The sequence below is a fragment of the Mesoplodon mirus genome (assembly GCF_964341445.2).
Source record: "Mesoplodon mirus genome assembly, chromosome: 4".
NCBI classification, from domain to species: Eukaryota; Metazoa; Chordata; class Mammalia; order Artiodactyla; family Ziphiidae; genus Mesoplodon; species Mesoplodon mirus.
In genome coordinates, this window is record NC_138979.1 from 173,682,497 (window position 1) to 173,702,303 (window position 19,807).

At 38.2% G+C, this 19,807-nt stretch overlaps 1 protein-coding gene across 2 annotated transcripts in view; it reads right to left on the reverse strand.

Annotated features, from left to right (window-relative positions):
- Positions 1-1,256: 1,256 nt before the first annotated feature.
- The window catches only part of EML5 (EMAP like 5), a gene marked incomplete at its 3' end in the record, with an annotated part of 161,753 nt that continues 143,202 nt past the window's right edge, over positions 1,257-19,807 (reverse strand). For both annotated transcript variants that reach the window (XM_082619963.1, XM_082619962.1), the window contains exons 32-42: positions 14,725-14,898; positions 13,703-13,911; positions 9,687-9,844; positions 8,159-8,273; positions 5,862-6,050; positions 5,518-5,690; positions 3,688-3,850; positions 3,272-3,375; positions 2,141-2,294; positions 1,583-1,683; positions 1,257-1,293 (exon numbers count right to left, since the gene is read on the reverse strand). In XM_082619963.1, coding sequence (XP_082476089.1) covers positions 1,257-1,293; positions 1,583-1,683; positions 2,141-2,294; positions 3,272-3,375; positions 3,688-3,850; positions 5,518-5,690; positions 5,862-6,050; positions 8,159-8,273; positions 9,687-9,844; positions 13,703-13,911; positions 14,725-14,898 — 1,577 coding nt within the window. The remainder of the gene's footprint in view (positions 1,294-1,582; positions 1,684-2,140; positions 2,295-3,271; positions 3,376-3,687; positions 3,851-5,517; positions 5,691-5,861; positions 6,051-8,158; positions 8,274-9,686; positions 9,845-13,702; positions 13,912-14,724; positions 14,899-19,807) is intronic.

A 19,807-nucleotide genomic window follows, 5' to 3' on the forward strand; every position in this document is an offset into this window, starting at 1 on the left:
CAAAAGAGCATCTTAATCTTCTTCATACTTAGAAAAATATATTTTTAAATAGCGGTCTGCATAACTTCCAGTCTTCAGGAAACTACAGATAAGCGAAACAGCAAGTTCCTGAATGGCAAGTACTGATCTTTGGCAGCATTTAAAGTGAATAGGAGTAAAGATCTAAGAGTTCAGCCCCAATCCACCAAAAAGGAATTTTTATAGACGAGTTTTACAAGTGGACCTATCTTCATTCCTTTTGGAAGTCAGCCGATGGGGTGACATCTAACTAAACAAGTTTTTCCAATAGAAAAAAAAGGCTATAAAAATTTTATTTCAAGAGTTACTAAACTGTATAACTTTGTAAATGTGAACTTAACGCTTTAGTTTACATGTTAAACAATGTTTCTATTAGACTACCTCTTTAAATATTTAGTATTCTCTGCCAGTTAAATACTATTGCTATATAAAACCTTAAACTGTACACCACTGGAAATGTTCATCATACTACTTTTTCATTAATGAGGCCATGATCATATTTTTACTCTTTGAATTATAGAGATGAATTCTGAACATAAGATTGACAGCTCAAAAATGAAAATGTAGTGATCATACACTACGAACTTTGGATTTGTTCCTGAATTTAAAATTTCCAGGAGAAAAATATCCTTTATAAACAGGACTTTATTAATGCTTAGGAAGCATCATATTCTCCAGTAAAGCCTGTGTGTGTTTTCTTAGGGAAAATAATGTTTGCCTTTTAAAACCTGTGATCCTTTAGGGTGATGGTGTATATTTTCTTATGTGAACATAAGGATAAAATATTTTATTAAACAATTGAAACTTGAAAATAAAATATAAATTCTAAAAAGAAAAAGGTTTGCTAAAAAGAGGAAGAAAATTATCCAAGTTGGGTTTTTAAGGTTTTGGTTCGTTTCTTTGAGGAGCACTGTCTCCCAAACCTCCCCAGGAAGTCTGCCAAATCTGCATCCTCCCTAAAATGGGGGGTGGCTTTTACCAGCAAATATTTATTCAGTCCCTCCTTGAAATGTAATTATCTGGCAGTGTATGGATTATGGACAGTTATCTGGTGCATATAACAAATACTTTGAACTTATCAATCTTTCTACTATTTTGACAAATTTGGATAAATCCCTGTTACAGTCTTAAGTTAGCACCACATGACCATGCAGCGTTTGGTTCTGGTTTTTTTCCTCTTGTGTAGTCTGGTTTCTCAAGGCTGTTACTTTATGGAGTCTTCTCAGCATCCATATCTTTCAATGAGGCATATGTACACATTTCCAGACAAATAAACTGCAATCAGAGAAAGAACTGCAGTGAGTTCATTATATTTCTAGATTTTCAGAACAGTTTATAATGTTTTTAATTAAGCTTTCAAATCATGCATGTGTAAAAACTTTACTCTTTCAACTCCTTTTATTCTGTATTTACATAGTATGTGACCCCAAGGAGCCATCCGGTTAGGCGACCTTAATCATGATGACTAGCTGAGTCCATAAACTGAACCTGTCGAAGAAAAGTAATAATCTCTTAACTAGTAAAAGACAGTCCCTGCTCTTCCTGGGCTGAGAAAGTTACCAACCTGCAGTCATCACCTCCAGCACTAATAACATGTCGATCACCACTGGTAAATCGAATATTTGTCACATGGGGTGAATGACCCAAGAACCTTTTGTGCTTCGCCTAAAAAACAAGAACAAAGCTCAGGGTGTGTGATGAACACCGAAGTCAAAGGTTCTTAATCAGGAGCCATTATCTCCATCACGAATGCTGTGGAGAGAGAAAGCAGTTTGGAGCACAGCTAATGATGAAATGCTTTCTCAGAATTAGTAATGGATCTGCATTGAAAAGCATTTGAAATTTGGTAACAGATTGATTAAGGGTTTGATAAAAGACTAATCACAGGATAGTTTGCAAAGATGGCGTGGTTTGGGGGCAAGGGGAGATAATTTCTAATAGCTTTTATTTCAGAGTAATGGATTTAGGAAGTTTGGAGAAAATTTTAGAATCACAAATTTACAAGTATTTTCAAATCATGAGACAATAACATTTTAGCTATTATGTGGGGAAAAGTACTCATGATCAGAAGTCTAAATCGGGAGTAAAGTTACATAAAATACTAAACCCAACGTAAACTTACAAATTTTTCAGGACATGGGAAGTCAAATAACTTAACCATGCCAAAGTCATCTCCTGTTACAAGGCTGATTCCTGAATGAGAGACGCAGGCACAGGTGACATCGGCTTTCTCAGCATGTCTGGACCAGATTCCCAAAACTTCATCTCCTAGAATGCTAGAGAGAAGGAATAAAAAAGTCCACCATAGCACACACAGGTTTACCAAACTGAAAACGTTTCTTGGTAATTAACCTCTGAGTACCTAGTTACGTTATTTAAACACAGGAATAAGTTATGACAAGGTGTTACCTGGAAGCCTGAACCTGCCGGGATGGCACTCCCTCACCCCCAGTACACACACCTTTTCTCAATGAAGTTCTATAAGTTTAAGGGTTTATAGATTAATCCTTTAAAAAGTCAGTTAATACTTAATGATAACTGATAGAACTATTTTATTTTATTTTTTTTTTTTTTCTTTTTTCTTTTTGCGGTATGCGGGCCTCTCACTGTTGTGGCCTCTCCCGTTGCGGAGCACAGGCCCCGGATGCGCAGGCCCAGCGGCCATGGCTCATGGGCCCAGCCGCTCCGCGGCATATGGGATCCTCCCAGACCGGGGCACGAACCCGTATCCCCTGCATCGGCAGGCGGACTCTCAACCACTGCGCCACCAGGGAGGCCCAGAACTATTTTAAAATTAGAAGTGTTGATGGCATTTTTCATTTTCATTGATGGTTATGCATGGTTATCTGTTCTACAGCCAGCAAATTTGAACCCATTTTATAAGGTTTCATTTCTAACAGCTGCTATCAACAGCATTCCTTTAGATAGGGAAATAATACAGTTGCCTAACAGTACCCAATACATGTTTTAATTGTCTGTTATTAAACCTACTTATGTTAAGGAAGTATCAGGGCATCTTTAAAGTCACAACTTTGATTTCCTTTAATTAAAAGAACTGATAAAGCATAGAAATATATTTGATCAAAAGGGGTCCCAGCATGAGTAAGTATATCATTCTCTTCTTAGGAAGAATTCAAGATGCTAACAAAAACTTAAACCTCAATTACTGTTCCTTAGTGGGAATGGCTCTAACTGTTCAGAAATAGGATTTTCCAGTTTTCCTATCTTCCCTCCTGATATATGAAATATTTACCTTGTCCATGTAGCCCAAGTAATTCTGTCAATGGCAGCCTGATCCATAAGGTGTTTTCCTGAAGGCACTTCATAGACATGCCGTTTATAGCAACCAGTGGAGACCTTTCATAATATTAAAATGGAACAATTCCATCATGTGAGAGGCAAAATCCAGAAGTAGATTATAGTAAACTGGCAAAGTGCTACTTGATTTACATTTCTAACATTATTAAGACTAAAACATGACTACAAAACTCTGTGAGCAAAAAAAAAATGAAGAAAAGGACTGGTAAGAATAGATTAGTAAAGAATTTATGCAGAAACAGTGAATAGTAGTGAATAAAAGGCAAGAGTTGAGAAGCTCTGGAACTGAGGAGTTTTAAACGCATTCACTAGCAAAATGTAAAGACTATTCGCATAGTCTTGGTACTGTACCTGGAGATGTCTGCTATCTGCAGAGAAGTCCATTTGAATGACAAAGCTTGGAATGTCTTTGCAGTAGCTGATTCTGTTAAGGGTGGGACCCAATGTTAGGTCATAAAAATCCACTGAATTCTCACTGGAACCCACTGCCAGAAACCGGGAATCTGGACTAAATCTGAACATGTAACAAAAGATTACATGTAAAAGATGCATTAGACCACATGAAATGTATAAACATTTAAGACCACTGACTTTTCAGTTCTCAAAAATAACTATTTGAGATAAATAATGTGTGATATGGCCTCAAACGGATTTACCTGATAGGCACAACAGACTGTGTATACTGATATTTGTCTGTTACATAAAACAAAAGGTTTATATTTTACTTCAACATTAAGTGGTTCCTGAATTTTCATCTCCTAATTTCTTTAAAAATAGCTCAGTTTTTAAAAAGCCACTAACGATTTACAGATATTCCTAAATTACGTAATTCAGTACAATAGGATTCTTTCATCTGGAAAGATCATGTCTTAATAGCAAGGGACACAGACCAGCTTAACTCATGTCATGTTATTAGATGAAGTGATACTACTTGAAGCTTGGAAGAAGTTATTTTAAAATAATAAAGTACTATTTGCCTATCGATGATGCAAAGCAGTATGGGACAGTTTTTTTGAAAATGCTCCATAAGTCTTGCTGATGTACCTTTGGGAAACTGGAGAGCTGAGGGAAGCCATAATCACTGTTTTATATGCTGAAGATCTGAGGAAGGTTTCATTTGTAAAAACGGTTTTACTGGTGAAAACAGTGCAAGCTTTTGACAGACCTGGATTCAATAATCTATCTTGATCACAGAGAAGTGCTCAGTAAATGGTAACCACTGTTAATATAAGCTTAAGCACTGAAAAAGGCTCAAGAAAAGTTTTAATTCATAATCTGGGGCATAGACTGTTCAATGACTATGGATTAAATGAATGAACTATATATTCAGTGGAGATGAAGAGAAGTAAAAGACGTTTGGGGTTATAAGTTTAATTTTTCACGCTTTCTAAGAGATGTTTGGGGTTATAACTTTAATTTTCCAGGCTTTTTTTTTTTTTTTTTTTTTTGGCTGCATTGGGTCTTCGTTGCTGCATGCGAGCTTTCTCTAGTTGTGGTGAGCGGAGGCTACTCTCTGTTGTGGTGTGCGGGCTTCTTATCGCGGTGGCTTCTCTTGTTGCGGAGTACATGCTCTCGGCACACAGGCTCCGTAGTTGTGGCTCACGGGCTCTAGAGCACAGGCTCAGTAGTTGTGGCGCACGGACTTAGTTGCTCTACAGCATGTGGGATCTTCCCCGACCAGGGCTCAAACCTATGTCCCCTGCATTGGCAGGCTGATTCTTAACCACTGCGCCACCAGGGAAGCCCTTCCAGGCTTTTTTTTTTTTTTTGCCATGCTGTGCAGCTTGCGGTATCCTAGTTCCCTGACCAGGGATTGAACCCGGGCCACAGCAGTGAAAGCACCAAGTCCTAACCACTGGACTGCCAGGGAACTCCCTAATTTTCCAGACTTTTAAGGGCAGATGGAAGATAAGTCTTGGCAGGATGAACTTACTGGACATGTCCAGTGTGATACTTATTCATCAAACGTTCCCTGAATACTTGCTATTATAAGGCACTGTGGCTGGTGCCCAATGGACTCATAATTTAGTAAGGAGAAGTAGATAAGTATACAAACAGCCATATTTCAGCATACAATTTACGATGTGTTGAAATGCTACAGGCACTAAGGACCTTTTTTCCAAATGCAAGCTGGGTCATTTAAAGAGTATCCTTGACATACCATTCCATTTGTTGACTAACCTGATATCATGGATTGCACATCGTCTATCTCTCTTCTTTCCCCATATCTTTAGAGAGCTCACAAGTAAAATAATAAATTCTCCATTTTTCATTCCAATAGCCACCATGTCCCCTTCAGGGCTATAACACACAGTACGAGCAGCATGTCCCAAATTCACTTTGTTCAACATCTTCTGCATAAGAACGAAAAGAGCACAGAGAACTACATTAAGCAGAGTACTTACAAAGTAAACCAGTTTCTCCCCCAAATTATCAACACAATGCTGAGATAGTTCTTTAAGTGCTAGCAATTTAGGACTTTGCTTGTTAGAAATTGTAACATCTTCTAAAAAAATTATACCTACTTTATCAGCAATGTCCCAGAGTCTCACTGTCCCATCTTCTGCAGCAGAAAGGAAAAAATCCCTGGAAGGATGTGTCGCCAGTCCCCATATAGGTCCATCCACATGACCGTTAACTAAAATATTACATGCTGCATTTTTCTCTCCAACTTCAATTATTTCAGCATTCCTTGTCCCTACTAGTATCTTGCCCTGAAACATAAGTGGGGCCAATATATTTAATGGAATACCACAGTTGCTCTTCTTAATACTATAAGAACGACCTACTGGCCTATGTGATACTGTGACTTAGAGTAAGAAATATACAGATCTTCCTCAACTTATGATGGGGTTGCATCTGATAAGCCCATCATAAGTTAAAAATGTCATAAGTTAAAAGTGCATTTGACACACCTAACCTATCAAACATGATAGCCTGGCCTACCTTAAACATGCTCAGGACACTTACTTGAGCCTCCAGTTGGGCAAAATCATCTAACACAAAGCCTATTTTATAATAAAGTGTTGGATACCTCATGTCGTTTATTGAATACTATCCTGAAAGTGAAAAACATAGTGGTCGTCTCAGTACAGACAGCATGGCTGTAAGTGAATTGATCATTGGCCCTGGCGGCTGACCGGGGGCTGTGGCTGGCTGTGCTGCCCAGCATCACGAGAGAGGACTGTACCACACATCACTAGCCAGGGCAAGATCAAAATTCAAAATTCGAAATACGGTTTCTACTGAATTTGTATCATTTTTGCACCATCTTAAAATCGAAAAACTTTAACTTGGGGATGGCCTATATATTTGGTCTGTCCCCGCTTACTGGCATGAAGCTCCTAAAACCCTTGGAATTTCCTAAGTGATGAACAAAAGAGGGGTATCTTCTGTTATGGACCTCACCAAAGGATGGGGGCTGGTTGCCAGGAGACCCAACTATGTGATTAGGGGTTAGGGACTGGCAGTTTCACTCTCTCCTCTCCCCACCTCGGGGATGGGAGAGGGGCTAGAAGTTGAATCAGTTACCAACAGTGAAAGATTTAATCAATTATGACTATATAAGAAGCCTCCATAAAAACCCAAAAGGTCAGGGTTTGGAGAGCTTGCAAGTTGCTGCACACGTGAAGATGCAGGCTGAGTGGTCATGGAAGCTCCTCTCCCCTCCCCATATACCTTGCCTTGTGCAGTTCTACAACTGGCAGTTCATGAGTTATATCCTTTTACAATAAACTGGTGATCCAGTAAGTAACATGTTTCTCTGAGCTCTGTAAGTCACTCTAGCAAAATAACTGAACCCGAGGAGGGGTCGTACAACCCTCTCTAATTTATAGGCAGTGGGTCAGAAGGACAGGTAACTGACTGGTGTCTGAAGTCCAGGAGGAGTTGTTGGGAACCCCAAAGTACAGCCGGTCGGAAGCATAGGTAAGAACGTGGCATCTGAAGTGGTGGTGAGGGGAGCGGTCTTGTAGGATTGAACCTTCAACCTGTGGAATCCAAAGCCTTCTCTGGTAGATACTGTCAGAACTTAGTTGAATTTTTGGACACGCTGCTGGTGTTGGAGAATTGTTTGGTGGTGTGTGGGAAGCACCCCCAAACTCAACATACACACATTGGATTTGGGTCCAAAACCAAAATAACATACTTTCAGAGAATTTTTTGCTTTGACTAATTTAGTAGCAAGCCAGCCATTAGCTCATGCAAAGCTTTCTATGACCAGAGGCGCATCTGCAAGAGCACTGAGCCAGGCTGCATGTGCGAGCCCACGCTGAAGAGAATACACCTCGCTTCTCCAGTCATCGAAGTTTTGACTTTGACTATGATCTATTAGTCTGAAGATCTCCAAAGAGGTGTAAGTGCATTGGGATATAGGAAGAAAGTATTGTATTTTAGTTAAAAATAACTATAAATAAAAGTAAGCTTAACTAATATTTAATACACAGACAGGATAATACATGTATGTAATTTATAAATACACTTATTGTGAGTGCATGCACAGTCAAATTGTTCAGAGCAATGTGTGTTTTTTAAACACATGGAGACAGCTGCTTTAATCAAAATGAGTCAACTGGCAAATAAATTCAGCTGTCTACCAGAGTTGAATTAGCAGATGCAAGAAAATAAGGAGGTTTAGATACAGTGCTTAGGAGAACAGCTGCCTGTCTTTCTGCAAAGAAAGCAGCAGAGAAGAGGCAGGAGAGAACCGGCACGCGAGTCCGTCTCTGAGTTATTCTTCGTCCAGTGGCGGAAGGTGAGAGAATCCCAGGAATAACCCTTTTCTACTGTCTGCTGCACTGCAATGCCTCACCAAACGTCTTACCTTGCCTCTGCACACGGAACGGACACAATCTGTGACTTGTCCTGTCTCAAGCCTGAAGGCGCGGCATCGCCTCAGTTCCTGATCCCACAGTTTGACTGCTCCTCCTTCTTTTGACCTAAGAAAATAACAACCCAAACCAAAAGAAGCATTTATTATTGGCTATTACAAATAATTTTTATGATAAACAAATACTAAAGTATAAGCAGAACAGAAAAAGAGGCTCCAATCTTTATATTCTTCTAAACTTTCTATGGCAATTTTTAGATACAGTGTCTCAAACATTCAGTTTAAGCAAATTTTATTTTATGAACACTTATTTTTCTGACATTAGCATAAGTTTATTTAGCACCGCCCCCTGCCCATACATCATATATCCTCTCTCATAATACTTCTTGACTGAGGAAATGTGCAAAATGAATTTTTTTTTTTTTTTGGCTGTGCATGCGGCTTATGGGATCTTAGTTCTCTGACCAGGGGTTGAACGTGGGCCACAGAAGTGAAAGTGCCAAGTCCTAACCACTGCACTGCCAGGGAAGTCCCCAAATGATTCTTAATGTTAAGAGGGTAATGGAAATGCAAGGCTAGATAACAGGATTACAGATGCTGTGCTACAGAATATATTTTCAGGGCCAAAAGAGCAGCACATTTCTTTCCAACCATTATTATTAAATATGCCACTGAACAGTTTAGTAGGTTACTGGTGAGCAGGAGTGTGCAAGACTAGATGAGGTGTGGAAACACGAGTGTCAGAGTAATATGCAAAAGATAAATATAGCCCATTTATGGTTTTTTCTCTTATACAGTCTTCCTTTATGTGAAAAGCAAAAGCTGCTGCATATTTGTGGGTTCTTTCAATGCTGTATAGGAATGTACTTACTTCCTGGTCACATATACATTCCATTTTAACATGCATATGAATATGTTAGTAGGAAATCAATGATAAGTATCTGGTTTCCACCGGGAGATTTGAAAACCACTCAGAAAAAGGCCTCTCCTCACACACTTTGAGGTCTTGTCTTAATTTTATTTAACAAGTTTGCCTCAAGCAAAAGCAAACAAGGCAAAGTTTATTTCTAGTATCCTCTCATCCTTTTCTAATGCAGCAGTATGAATTTTATCCCTTAGTATCCACTTTGAACCAAAAAGAAAGCAGGCAGTCGAGATGCATCCTGAGTCCAATGGCAAAGATTCCCCCATAGACCACCACCTACTACTCAGCCAATATTTATACAGGCAGAGAGACATTAAGAAAATCAATTCCTAACCTGCAAGATAGCTACCTATCCATACCTCAGAAAAATGATCACCCAGTTGGAGTTTAGACTTATCTACAATGTGAAAAACACTGGGAGGGATTTAAGACCAGAAATAAAAATCAACAAGAAGGTGCATAAAAGGCAGCAAAGGAGAAGCATATGAGGAGGAAGGTCAGAGGATAATCCATGTGGCCTAGACATAACTAACTGCAAACCAGAGGCATCACGACGCATGAATATTCAGTAAGGCTGTGAAAAGAAAGAGGACTCACGGCCTCTCCTTGCCACCAGTGACAATAAGTCCGTCTCGAAGGGTGGTGTACATGGCAAACACAGGCCCGTTGTGAGCTTTGGCCACGATTCTACACAATATGTGGTCTTTCCACACACAGACATCTCCACTGATGGTACCTGTAAACGTCAAGTTATTCTGAAAAGGAGTGGGGAAGGGGGAGATAAACTCATGAAAAGTTCAAATAGAGTTCAAACAGCAATTCTCTATGTAAGTGTGAGCCTATGTCACTGTTTTTTTTTTGGTAGTGAAACAAGTGAAGTGTTTACTAGGAGGAAAAAGGGTACGTGTGGAGAGACACATGGGTGGACTCAGAGAGAGAGTCGCACTATGTCACCTTTTTGGTACAAAGAGCATGGATGGCGGGAAGACAGTAGAGTCAAGAGTCAGAAAACCTGAACTCAAGGCTTAGCTTTGTTAGGGCCATTTCCTTTTCCAGGTCTTTTGCTTATTAGCTGGAAGACTTTTAAAGGTTAAAGGTTAAAGGTCAAGACTTTTAACCTCTATGAGTATCAACTTTTTCAGTGTAAAATGAGGGATCTCTAAGTCCCTAAGGTCTCTAAGGTCCCTTCCAATTCAAAAATGCTGTAATTCTAGTTTATATCATCTCTTTGGATTGCTTCCCTCTAGCTGCCCAAGAAATAACTTAAAGGTCATTAGTAACTGGGATTAAAAAAAAAGAATAGGAATAGGAAGTGAAAATAACTTTTATTAGGTTTGATAAGGTATTTTGTCATGGAAAGTAAAACTATTATCTGTCGCAAAGTTGTAGTTTTTCAGAAATTGTATATGAAAATTAATATTTGCCATGATTTCTTAAAATCAAAACAGTAAAAGTTAATGCATTTCTGCAATGAATCCAAAATAAGATAAATCTGTTAAGGTACCAAAAGCTTAAGAATGATTTAAGTGAGAATTGCAATCCTGTTATATAGTTCATTTATGCAAAAACTGGAGAAATCAAATCCTGCATTATGTGCTATTTTTGTCTCATTTTAGCTTCACTTTTAGAGCAACTTGTATAAGATCCTTCATCAAAAACAATATGGAAAGAACCAATAAGAAAATAAGATTTTGGATTGTATCAAAAACAAACAGATTTTCTTGAATCTTTCTGAGAATACTAGTTTGTATGCTTAATTTCCCTACAATTTAATATTACTTCAAATTCCTCAGCATTTATACTTAATCTCTATATCTTTTATTTGGAAAACAATGATTATATTGGGTTGGCCAAAAAGTGCCTTCGGCTTTTAAGTAAAAATAAAAGACACATTTTTCATTTTCACCAAGAACTTTACTGAACAACATATTCACCTTTTTTTTTTTTTTTTTTTTGCGGTACGCGGGCCTCTCACTGCTGTGGCCTCTCCCGTTGTGGAGCACAGGCTCCGGACGTGCAGGCTCAGCAGCCATGGCTCACGGGCCTAGCTGCTCTGCGGTATGTGGGATCTTCCCGGACCGGGGCACGAACCCGTGTCCCCCACATTGGCAGGCGGACTCTCAACCACTGCGCCACCAGGGAAGCCCCATACTCACCTTTTTGTTCCACCACCTTCTGCCATTTTTCAGGCAACTTCATAATTCCATCTTCCCAAAACTTTTTATCTGTTTGAGCAAAGAACTGTTCCAGGTGCCTTTTACAGTCTTCCAGGGAATTGAAATTTTTCCATTAAGAGAATTTTGCAAATACCTAAATAAATGGAAATCCGAAGGTGCAATGTCTGGTGAATACGGCAGATGAGTCAGAACTTCCCAGCCAAGCTGTAACCGTTTTTGCCTGGTCATCAAAGAAACGTGGTCTTGTGTTATCCTGATGGAAGATTATGTATTTTCTATTGACTAAGTCTGGATGCTTTTCGTCGAGTGCCCCTTTCAGTTGGTCTAATTGGGAGCAGTACTTGTTGGAATTAATCGTTTGGTTTTCCAGAAGGAGCTCATAGTAGAGGACTCCCAATCCCACCATATACACAACATCACCTTCTTTGGATGAAGACCGGCCTTTGGTGTAGTTGGTGGTGGTTCATTTCGCTTGCCCCACCATCTCTTCCGTTCCACATTATTGTACAATATCCACTTTTCATAGCCCACTACAATTTATTTAAAAAATGGAACATTGTCATTATGTTTAAGTAGAGAATCGCATGCAGAAGTACGGTCAAGGTTTTTTTTCGTTTAACTTATGTGAAACCCAAATATCAAAGCGATTCAAGCTGGTGCAAATGATTTTCAACACTTGACTTGGATATTTTGAGTATGTCGGCTATCTTCCTCATGGTATAATGTTGATTGTTCTCAATGAATGTCTTGATTTGATCGCTATCAACTTCAACTGGTCTACCCGACCGTGGAGCACTGTCCAGCGAGAAATCTCCAGCACAAAACTTCACAAACCACTTTTGACAAGTTCAATCAGTCATAGCACCTTCTCCATACACTGCACAAATCTTTTTTTTTGCATTTCAGTTGTGTTTTTACCTTTCTTGAAATAATAAAGCATAATAGGCCGAAAATGTTGCTTTTTTTCTTCCATCTTCAATATTAAAATGGCTACACAAAAATTCACCAATTTTGATGTCTTTTTTTAAGTGCACGCTGATATGACAGCTAGCTGTCACTTACAATCTAACAAAATTATTTCTAATGAAGTTAAAGACAGCTAAGTGATGCTAGAGCCATCTTACAGAAAAAACTGAACGAACCTTTTGGCCAACCCAATACTTGTCATGTAGGAGCATCTTTAATTCATGCCTTATCTGCAACTGGAATGTAAAACCTAATATTTTACTTCGCCTGCTCTCTTCATAGCCCCTAGCATAGAGGATGCTCAAAAAGGCTTAAACTGAACATCAACCCATTTTGTTATATAAGAAAACATTCGCACTGAGTGCACTGTTGCTTCAAACATAAAAAGTCAGTTATGACTAATATTCTTTTTTTTAATGAAAATATTGAGAAGGTTTTTATTTAGGCAAGAGAACAATGAACATGCAGTTGTATCACTCTTTTACTTATAATTTCTAAAGGCTCCTCACATATGACTAACAGTCTAATCTTCAAGTTTATTTTCTATTGGGAATGGGCAATTGACTAAATAAGAATTTTATACGCAAAGAAAGTTACTATACATGGGCATGTTAAATGTCAAACACTTGAATGTATAAGCTTTTCTTCTGGAGAGGAATTACTGGTCTTGTATTAACAATCTCCACAATATTTAACTGAAGTTTGACATGGCACAACCAGCACTTTCAATGGTCTCAAAACTATAAGTGTTCTGTAAGAGTCTAGAATTATAATTTTCTTCCTTCGAGTATGACATACCCATATAAACACTTCAGTGAGAAAACCGACTTAGTTTTTTGATGCACCAAAGGATTTAAAAAGCCTGGCCAGGGCAAGGTATTAACGGAAAGAGATGTGCCTTGTAAACCACAAGCCCAGGTGGAAGGGGGGAGGGGAGGGGAGGCAATGGCTCTTGAACACTCTCTCTAGTAAACTAGACCAGGAACTGTGCTCACCTTCTTCCCTTTAATGGGAGACACAGGCCAAGAGCACTTTCAACTACATAATAAGCAGTGAGTTAAGATGATAGGAAGCAAAGGAAATCCTAAACCAAGTACCACCTTAAATACTAGAAAAATCACGTTTCATGATTTATCTTTCTCCTATTCTGACAAATTATTAGGACCTAGGAGATTTAGGGTGACAGTTATAAAATTAATGAAGGCTTTTGAGAATGGCAGTGGCCCAAGGACTCAGACGTTTTATAATCCTTCTCCCTCGTTAACTTTCTTTCCCAGTCCCTGATTTCTGAAAGTATCAGCATTTGAAAGATGAAATATATGCATGACCAGGACATATGTAAGGATGAGTGGACTAGAGTGCCATATAAACAACATTCATGTGGTTCATCTATCTAAGGCAAGAAAATTCAAACTAGTCCAATTTGGGTAATTCACAGTTACACTACCACACGCATTTTAAGAGACGTACTGCACCAAATGCAACAGCAAGCATGGTCTGCATCCGGGCATCTTGCAGTGTGCTCAGTAGCCCTTTTGTGCTAAGAAGAGCTCTTCCTGCCAACGTCCAGAACTTAACATGTTGTACTCCCACAGAGACAAACTGGGAATCTGAATCTGGTCGGAATTCTGCCACAAAAATACGTTGGTTGTGACCAGCTCTGCTGGCAATTTTGGCACCTGATAAAAAAGATACAACAAAATTTTCTAGGTTAGTATAAGAACTAAGCTAATTTCTACAGGATCAAACAGTTATTGAAAATATATGGTTCAAAAAATAAATGCTTATAAAAAGAGAGAGCAGGGAATTCCCTGGTGGTCCAGTGGTTAGACTCAGCGCTTTCAGTGCTGAGGGCCCCCGATCGGGGAACTAAGATTCCACAACTTGCGCCGGCATGGCCCCCCCAAAAATAGAGAGGGCATGTCCCTTGCACTGCTACCTAGCAATCACATGCCATACAATTAATAGTGTAGAGGGTCCTTTTTACATATTTTTACAAGTGATGTGTGATTTATGGAAAGTTTTATTATAATTTAAGGGGCATTTTAAAAACCATATCTTATTTTTTTCTGTGTAGTTCTATGAATTTCACTTTTTATAATGGCTATATAACTGAAAAGTTTTATCCGAAATGTTTTAAAGTAATATTACCCTATTGCCCTTCCATTATCACTTAACAATATAATTCATTGCATTCTTGAGTAAGATCCTCTATAACCAACCAAATAATAATTAGCAAGACACTTACATGCATAGTTTCTTACTGAAAGAACAGTGAATCATTTATAATATTAATAACTTTCATTAGTTTATACTTTGTTTACAATTTCACTGGGTTTTGAAAGTGGAACATACCTACAACTGTGTATGGGTATTGAGTAGGGCTTAATAGTGAATAATGGTTTCAATCACCAAGTTAACACAAATATGAAATAGAAAATTCCTATCACCCCATTTTTATTTTTTAAGATTACAAAGAAAAAAAATCCTACCTTCCTGCCATCTCCAAATGGTAATTGTATGTTCTGGGTCTAGCCCCACAGATAGCAAGAGTTTACCAGTAGCACTGAAACTGACTGAACACACTCCCTTTGAATGGTAGCATCTTAGTATAGATAAAGTCTGCTTGTTCACTGCATCCCAGATGTGGATAGAAGGAGCTGTAGCTAAACAAAGATAAAATCCCAAAGTTGTAATACACCTATTACAAATGTTTCCATTTCTAAGGCTGATGCACACTCATCTCTGAAACACAGGAAAAACATGTACCAAAGAAAGACAGTGTACTTAATAAAAAATAGCTCAATACTAAGACTGAATTAATAAGAAAGAAAGAAAAGGGAAGAGAAAGGAAAGGAAGGGAGAAAAATACAGACTACTTCCTCAGGCTATAGTCCAAATTGCGCTTTTGAGAAAATAGCATTTAGACAAGCAAATTAGGTAATCACAACTTTAAACAACTTTTCAAAAAATAATGCATGTTTTAGATACACATTAAATCTTTATATAATTATGTGGAGAAATATACAAACATTATACACTTACAAAATACCAGGATATATTTACTACCTATGTTATATGAAGGAGAGATAGAAAGTGAATCCAAATTGAGAAAGGCAATAGGTAAGAAGCCACCTGAATAGATCACAAAGGAAATCTTCAACTGTATAGGCATATATCTGGTAAAAAATTAAGTTCATATCATTTTATAAGACAGTAGTTTTTTTTTTAAACAGGATTTCATGGAAGAAATTAAACTGCTAATCTTTGAAAAAAATTATATTTGTTTTTTTTCTTTTTTAGTTATCTTGTCCAGCCCGTTTCTACTGCTTAAAAAGTTTTCCCAGTTCTCTGTATTTCCTAGGTTAAAAAACCATAGCTTTGGACTGTCCTTTTTTCATGAATTGCACCCTATAAAAAGGAATAGGTAAGTCAATTCAGCAGCTAATTCAGTCTCAGAACATAAGTACTTTTAGTAAAATAATCAAAATACGGAAGTGCATTTGCTTCAAATTATAAATTCGATTATAAATTTAATCTCTCCAATGATTGACTCTGCACTTAGCACGAATCCAAACTCCTCTCCGTGATCAGCAAAGCCCTACGTGACTGACTCCTGCCCCTCTCTAGGTTCATCTCAGAGGCCTTACTGCAGTCACACAGACCTTCCTGTTTCTTGATTCAGCTTTACGGCCTCCCCAGGAGGGAGTTAACAGAAGCAGGACTGAGGTTACTATCACTAGAATGGCCGGCTTGCTAGTGTGTGAGAACTTGACTTTTGAAATGTTCCCTATGTTGATAAGGTTATTTTGTCCACGGGTGGCACTGAATACCTGCTTTCTTCTGGGACTATGGTATTTTAGTAGTTGTGGCTTTGTGTCTATGTGACCAGCCCCCAGTAAAAACCTTGGTGTCCGAGTCTTCAGTGGGTTTCCCTGGGCAGAAACACTGCACCTGCATTGATATATTTGGCTGCTGGTAGAAGAAGCAGGTTGGCTGTGACTCCTGGAGGAGTGTTTTTTTTTTTTTTTTTTTTTTTCGGTACGTGGGCCTCGCACTGTTGTGGCCTCTCCCGTTGCGGAGCACAGGCTCCGGACGCGCAGGCTCAGCGGCCATGGCTCACGGGCCCAGCCGCTCCGTGGCATGTGGGATCTTCCCAGACCGGGGCACAAACCCGTGTCCCCTGCATCAGCAGGCGGACTCTCAACCACTGCGCCACCAGGGAAGCCCTGGAGGAGTGTTTTGGAAGAGACAGAGAAAGCCTGTGCCTCTATCCTCTAGGCTCCACCTGATGTGTCTTTTTCCCTTGCTGATCATTGTAATAAGCTACAGCACCATAACTATCTCTGGGTCCTGTGATTCCTTCTAGTGAATCACTGAATGTGTGGGTGGTTGTAGGATTCCCAAACCAGGCCTCAGCCTAGAGCCCCCAGATCACCCTTCAGGTATCATTGTTTTGTATCATTCTTGGCCTAGCTAAATGTTACCACCCCTGAAAAAACACTCTGTTTTGTTGCCATCGCCCTATTTGTTGTTTTTATCACATTTATCACCATCTTAGATCAAGTTATTTAGAAAAAATAGTACTTATTTATTGCCTGTCTCCCTCTAAAGCAGAAGTCAGAAAACTTTCACTGTAAAGGGTCAGATAAGTGACAAAATTGAAGGTATTATGCAGGTACTTGTGTAATAAAAGAAAACAAATTTTCACAAAATTTATTTATTTTTTTTTTGCGGTACGCAGGCCTCCCACTGCTGTGGCCTCTCCCATTGCGGAGCACAGGGTCCGGACACGCAGGCTCAGCAGCCATGGCTCACGGGCCTAGCCGCTCCGCGGCATGTGGGATCTTCCCAGACCAGGGCACAAACCCGTGTCCCCTGCATCAGCAGGCAGACTCTCAACCACTGCGCCACCAAGGAAGCCCTCACAAAATTTTTATTGATGAAATTCATTGAATGAAATTTTTTATAATATAGATCTAATAATGAGAATGAAGTTTTTTGGGGGGGATAATTCACTTAAGTGGGGTTCAAAATCAGAGTTCTTTATTTAAAAAAAAATTACAAATGTTCATCTGATAATGATCTATAATAATTTTCAACTTTGAAATGTCTCACACAGATAGGTACTGTCAAATATGAATATCATCCAAAAGCATATGATTTTAATTGAGCATATTAATCACTTTTAAGGCATTCAGAAAATTCTATTAGAGTCTTGTCTTTATATTTGCCTTTTAGCATGTATTACATTGTAGAATAATAACTTTAAATTGAAGGTTAGGTGGAATTTCCTCAACTGTACACTTAAACAGATTTTTTAAATATGGAAATTTTCTCTACGCTTGTATCAGGATCTAAAAAATGTTGCTGGAATTGTAACTTGAGCCCAGAAAATACATTTGCTGCAAATTTGGGAATGGGAATCTCACTTCTCATCCTAATTTTTGACAGTATGAGAAGTATATAGTGAAGTTTGGCGTTACTTGTGATTCAAAGATTAGTTGTCATCAAATGACTTTCCTGAAGTATAAGTTTCACATATAAGCACTGTAACTGAAATTTCAGGTTGTAATTGTAATTTACCTGTAATTTCAGGTTGAATCATTAAGAGACATTATCAAGTATGCAGCAAAAACTAATTTCCAAAGCCACTGAGTTTTCCATAACAGAGACTGAGGGCAGTTCTTCTCACTCAGAAAAATTTCAGTCCTGGCTCTGAGCTACAGAAATTGCCAAAAAACAAAACAACAAAAATGTTACCACTGCTAAACCACTGAACTTCTGTGGGGATAGGGCAAGTCAGGACTTTCACCTTCTATTTCTAACATAAATTAACGGAACTGATGATGGTTAAGTCTATGAGACCAAACAAAATTAACTGTTGACTCTCAGTAACAAAATATTGAAGTTCAATTACACGACAGATTGAAATATTTTCCACAGACCACCTGCTGACAAATAACACAATGAATAGCCATAAATGCCTTAAATGATTATAAGCCTTTTAAATTTAATCAACTATCCCCTTTTCTGCTCTAGCTCCACAGATATTTTTACCACCATCAGCTGTAATACATCTTAGCAGATTCCACTTCAGGTTGTACTGAATTCATGTTTTCTTAACTTATTTGAAAATATTATCTTTTGTAGTTGTTCCATGGACTCCGTTCATAGAGGCAAACTTCAGTCACTTAAAAGTCCGCACTGATCCCTCAAATAAACAACTGGCAACATTTGTCAACCCATCAAGAGCCAAGGGAAACCATTAAAAATCATCTGCCTTTTTTTTGGTCTTGTTTTTAGTGACTACTGATGTTGTTCCCAATGTCCTCAGTTCTTTTAGCAATGGTTTTTGCCAAAAAGCTCACAGTCTTAAGTTTATTTTCTCTGGACACTTGTTCGTTGCAATCAACGATTTAATTAACTCACAGTAATAAACAGCTTTTCTTGATTAGCTAACAAATGAGTCATTCAGAACCTTACTTAGGTTGTAGCCACTTTTTATTTTTATTTTTTATTTTTTTGAAGAAATTCTGTTGTGATGAGATATTGTCTTAAAGTTTCTAATTTTTCTGATTTTTGCTTTCCTGTGAACTGGGAATACTGTGATAAAGTTTAGTGTAAAAATGTTGACATATATTGTATTCTTTCAGCACAGCTATAGTATCATTGCATAATAAACACAATGTTTTACCAACTAATTTCATAACAACATAATCCACACTTCACTGTGCCTTTATAGTTTGACATTCAAAGTCTATTTTCCTTTCCCCTCCCTTGTTTTGACATGATAGATATACACTGGTTAAAAACCAAAAAAATGGCAGCAATGTGGATGGACCTAGAGAGTAGCATATTTAGTGAAGTAAGTCAGATAGAGAAAGACAAATACGGTATGACATGACCTATATGTAGAATCTAAAAAACAATACAAACAAATGTATATGTAAAACAGAAACAGACTCACAGACATAGAAAACAAACCAGTGGTTACCTAAGGAGAGAGGAAAGAGGGGAGGGGCAAATTAGGGGTATGAGATTAAGAGATACGAACTGCTTTGTATAAAATAGGTAAGGATATATTGTATAGCACAGGGTTGTTATAGCCATTATCTTGTAATAACTTTTAGTGGAGTATAAGCTGTAAAAAAATGAATCACAATGCTGTACACCTGAAACTAATATAATGTACATCAACTATACTTCAACAACAAAAAAATGTTGTGGAATAGCCATACACGTAGCACTCAAAACCTGTCAAGTTTTAAAAGAGAATCACTGCAATTTGTAGTGTGCTAAGCAGCAGTGGAAAGCAATGAGAGTGTTGTAAACAGTCTCTGTTGCAACTATTCAACGCTGCCATTAAAGCACAAAAGCTGCCATAGACAATATGTAACTGAATGAGCATGGCTGTGTCCAATAAAACTTTATCTATGGATACTGAAATCTGAATTTCATACACTTTTCATGTTTTGTGAAATCTTATTCTTCCCGTGTTATTTTCCAACTACTTAAATTAATAAAAACTATACTCAATCATGGGCTGTACAAAAACAGGTGCTGGACGAGATT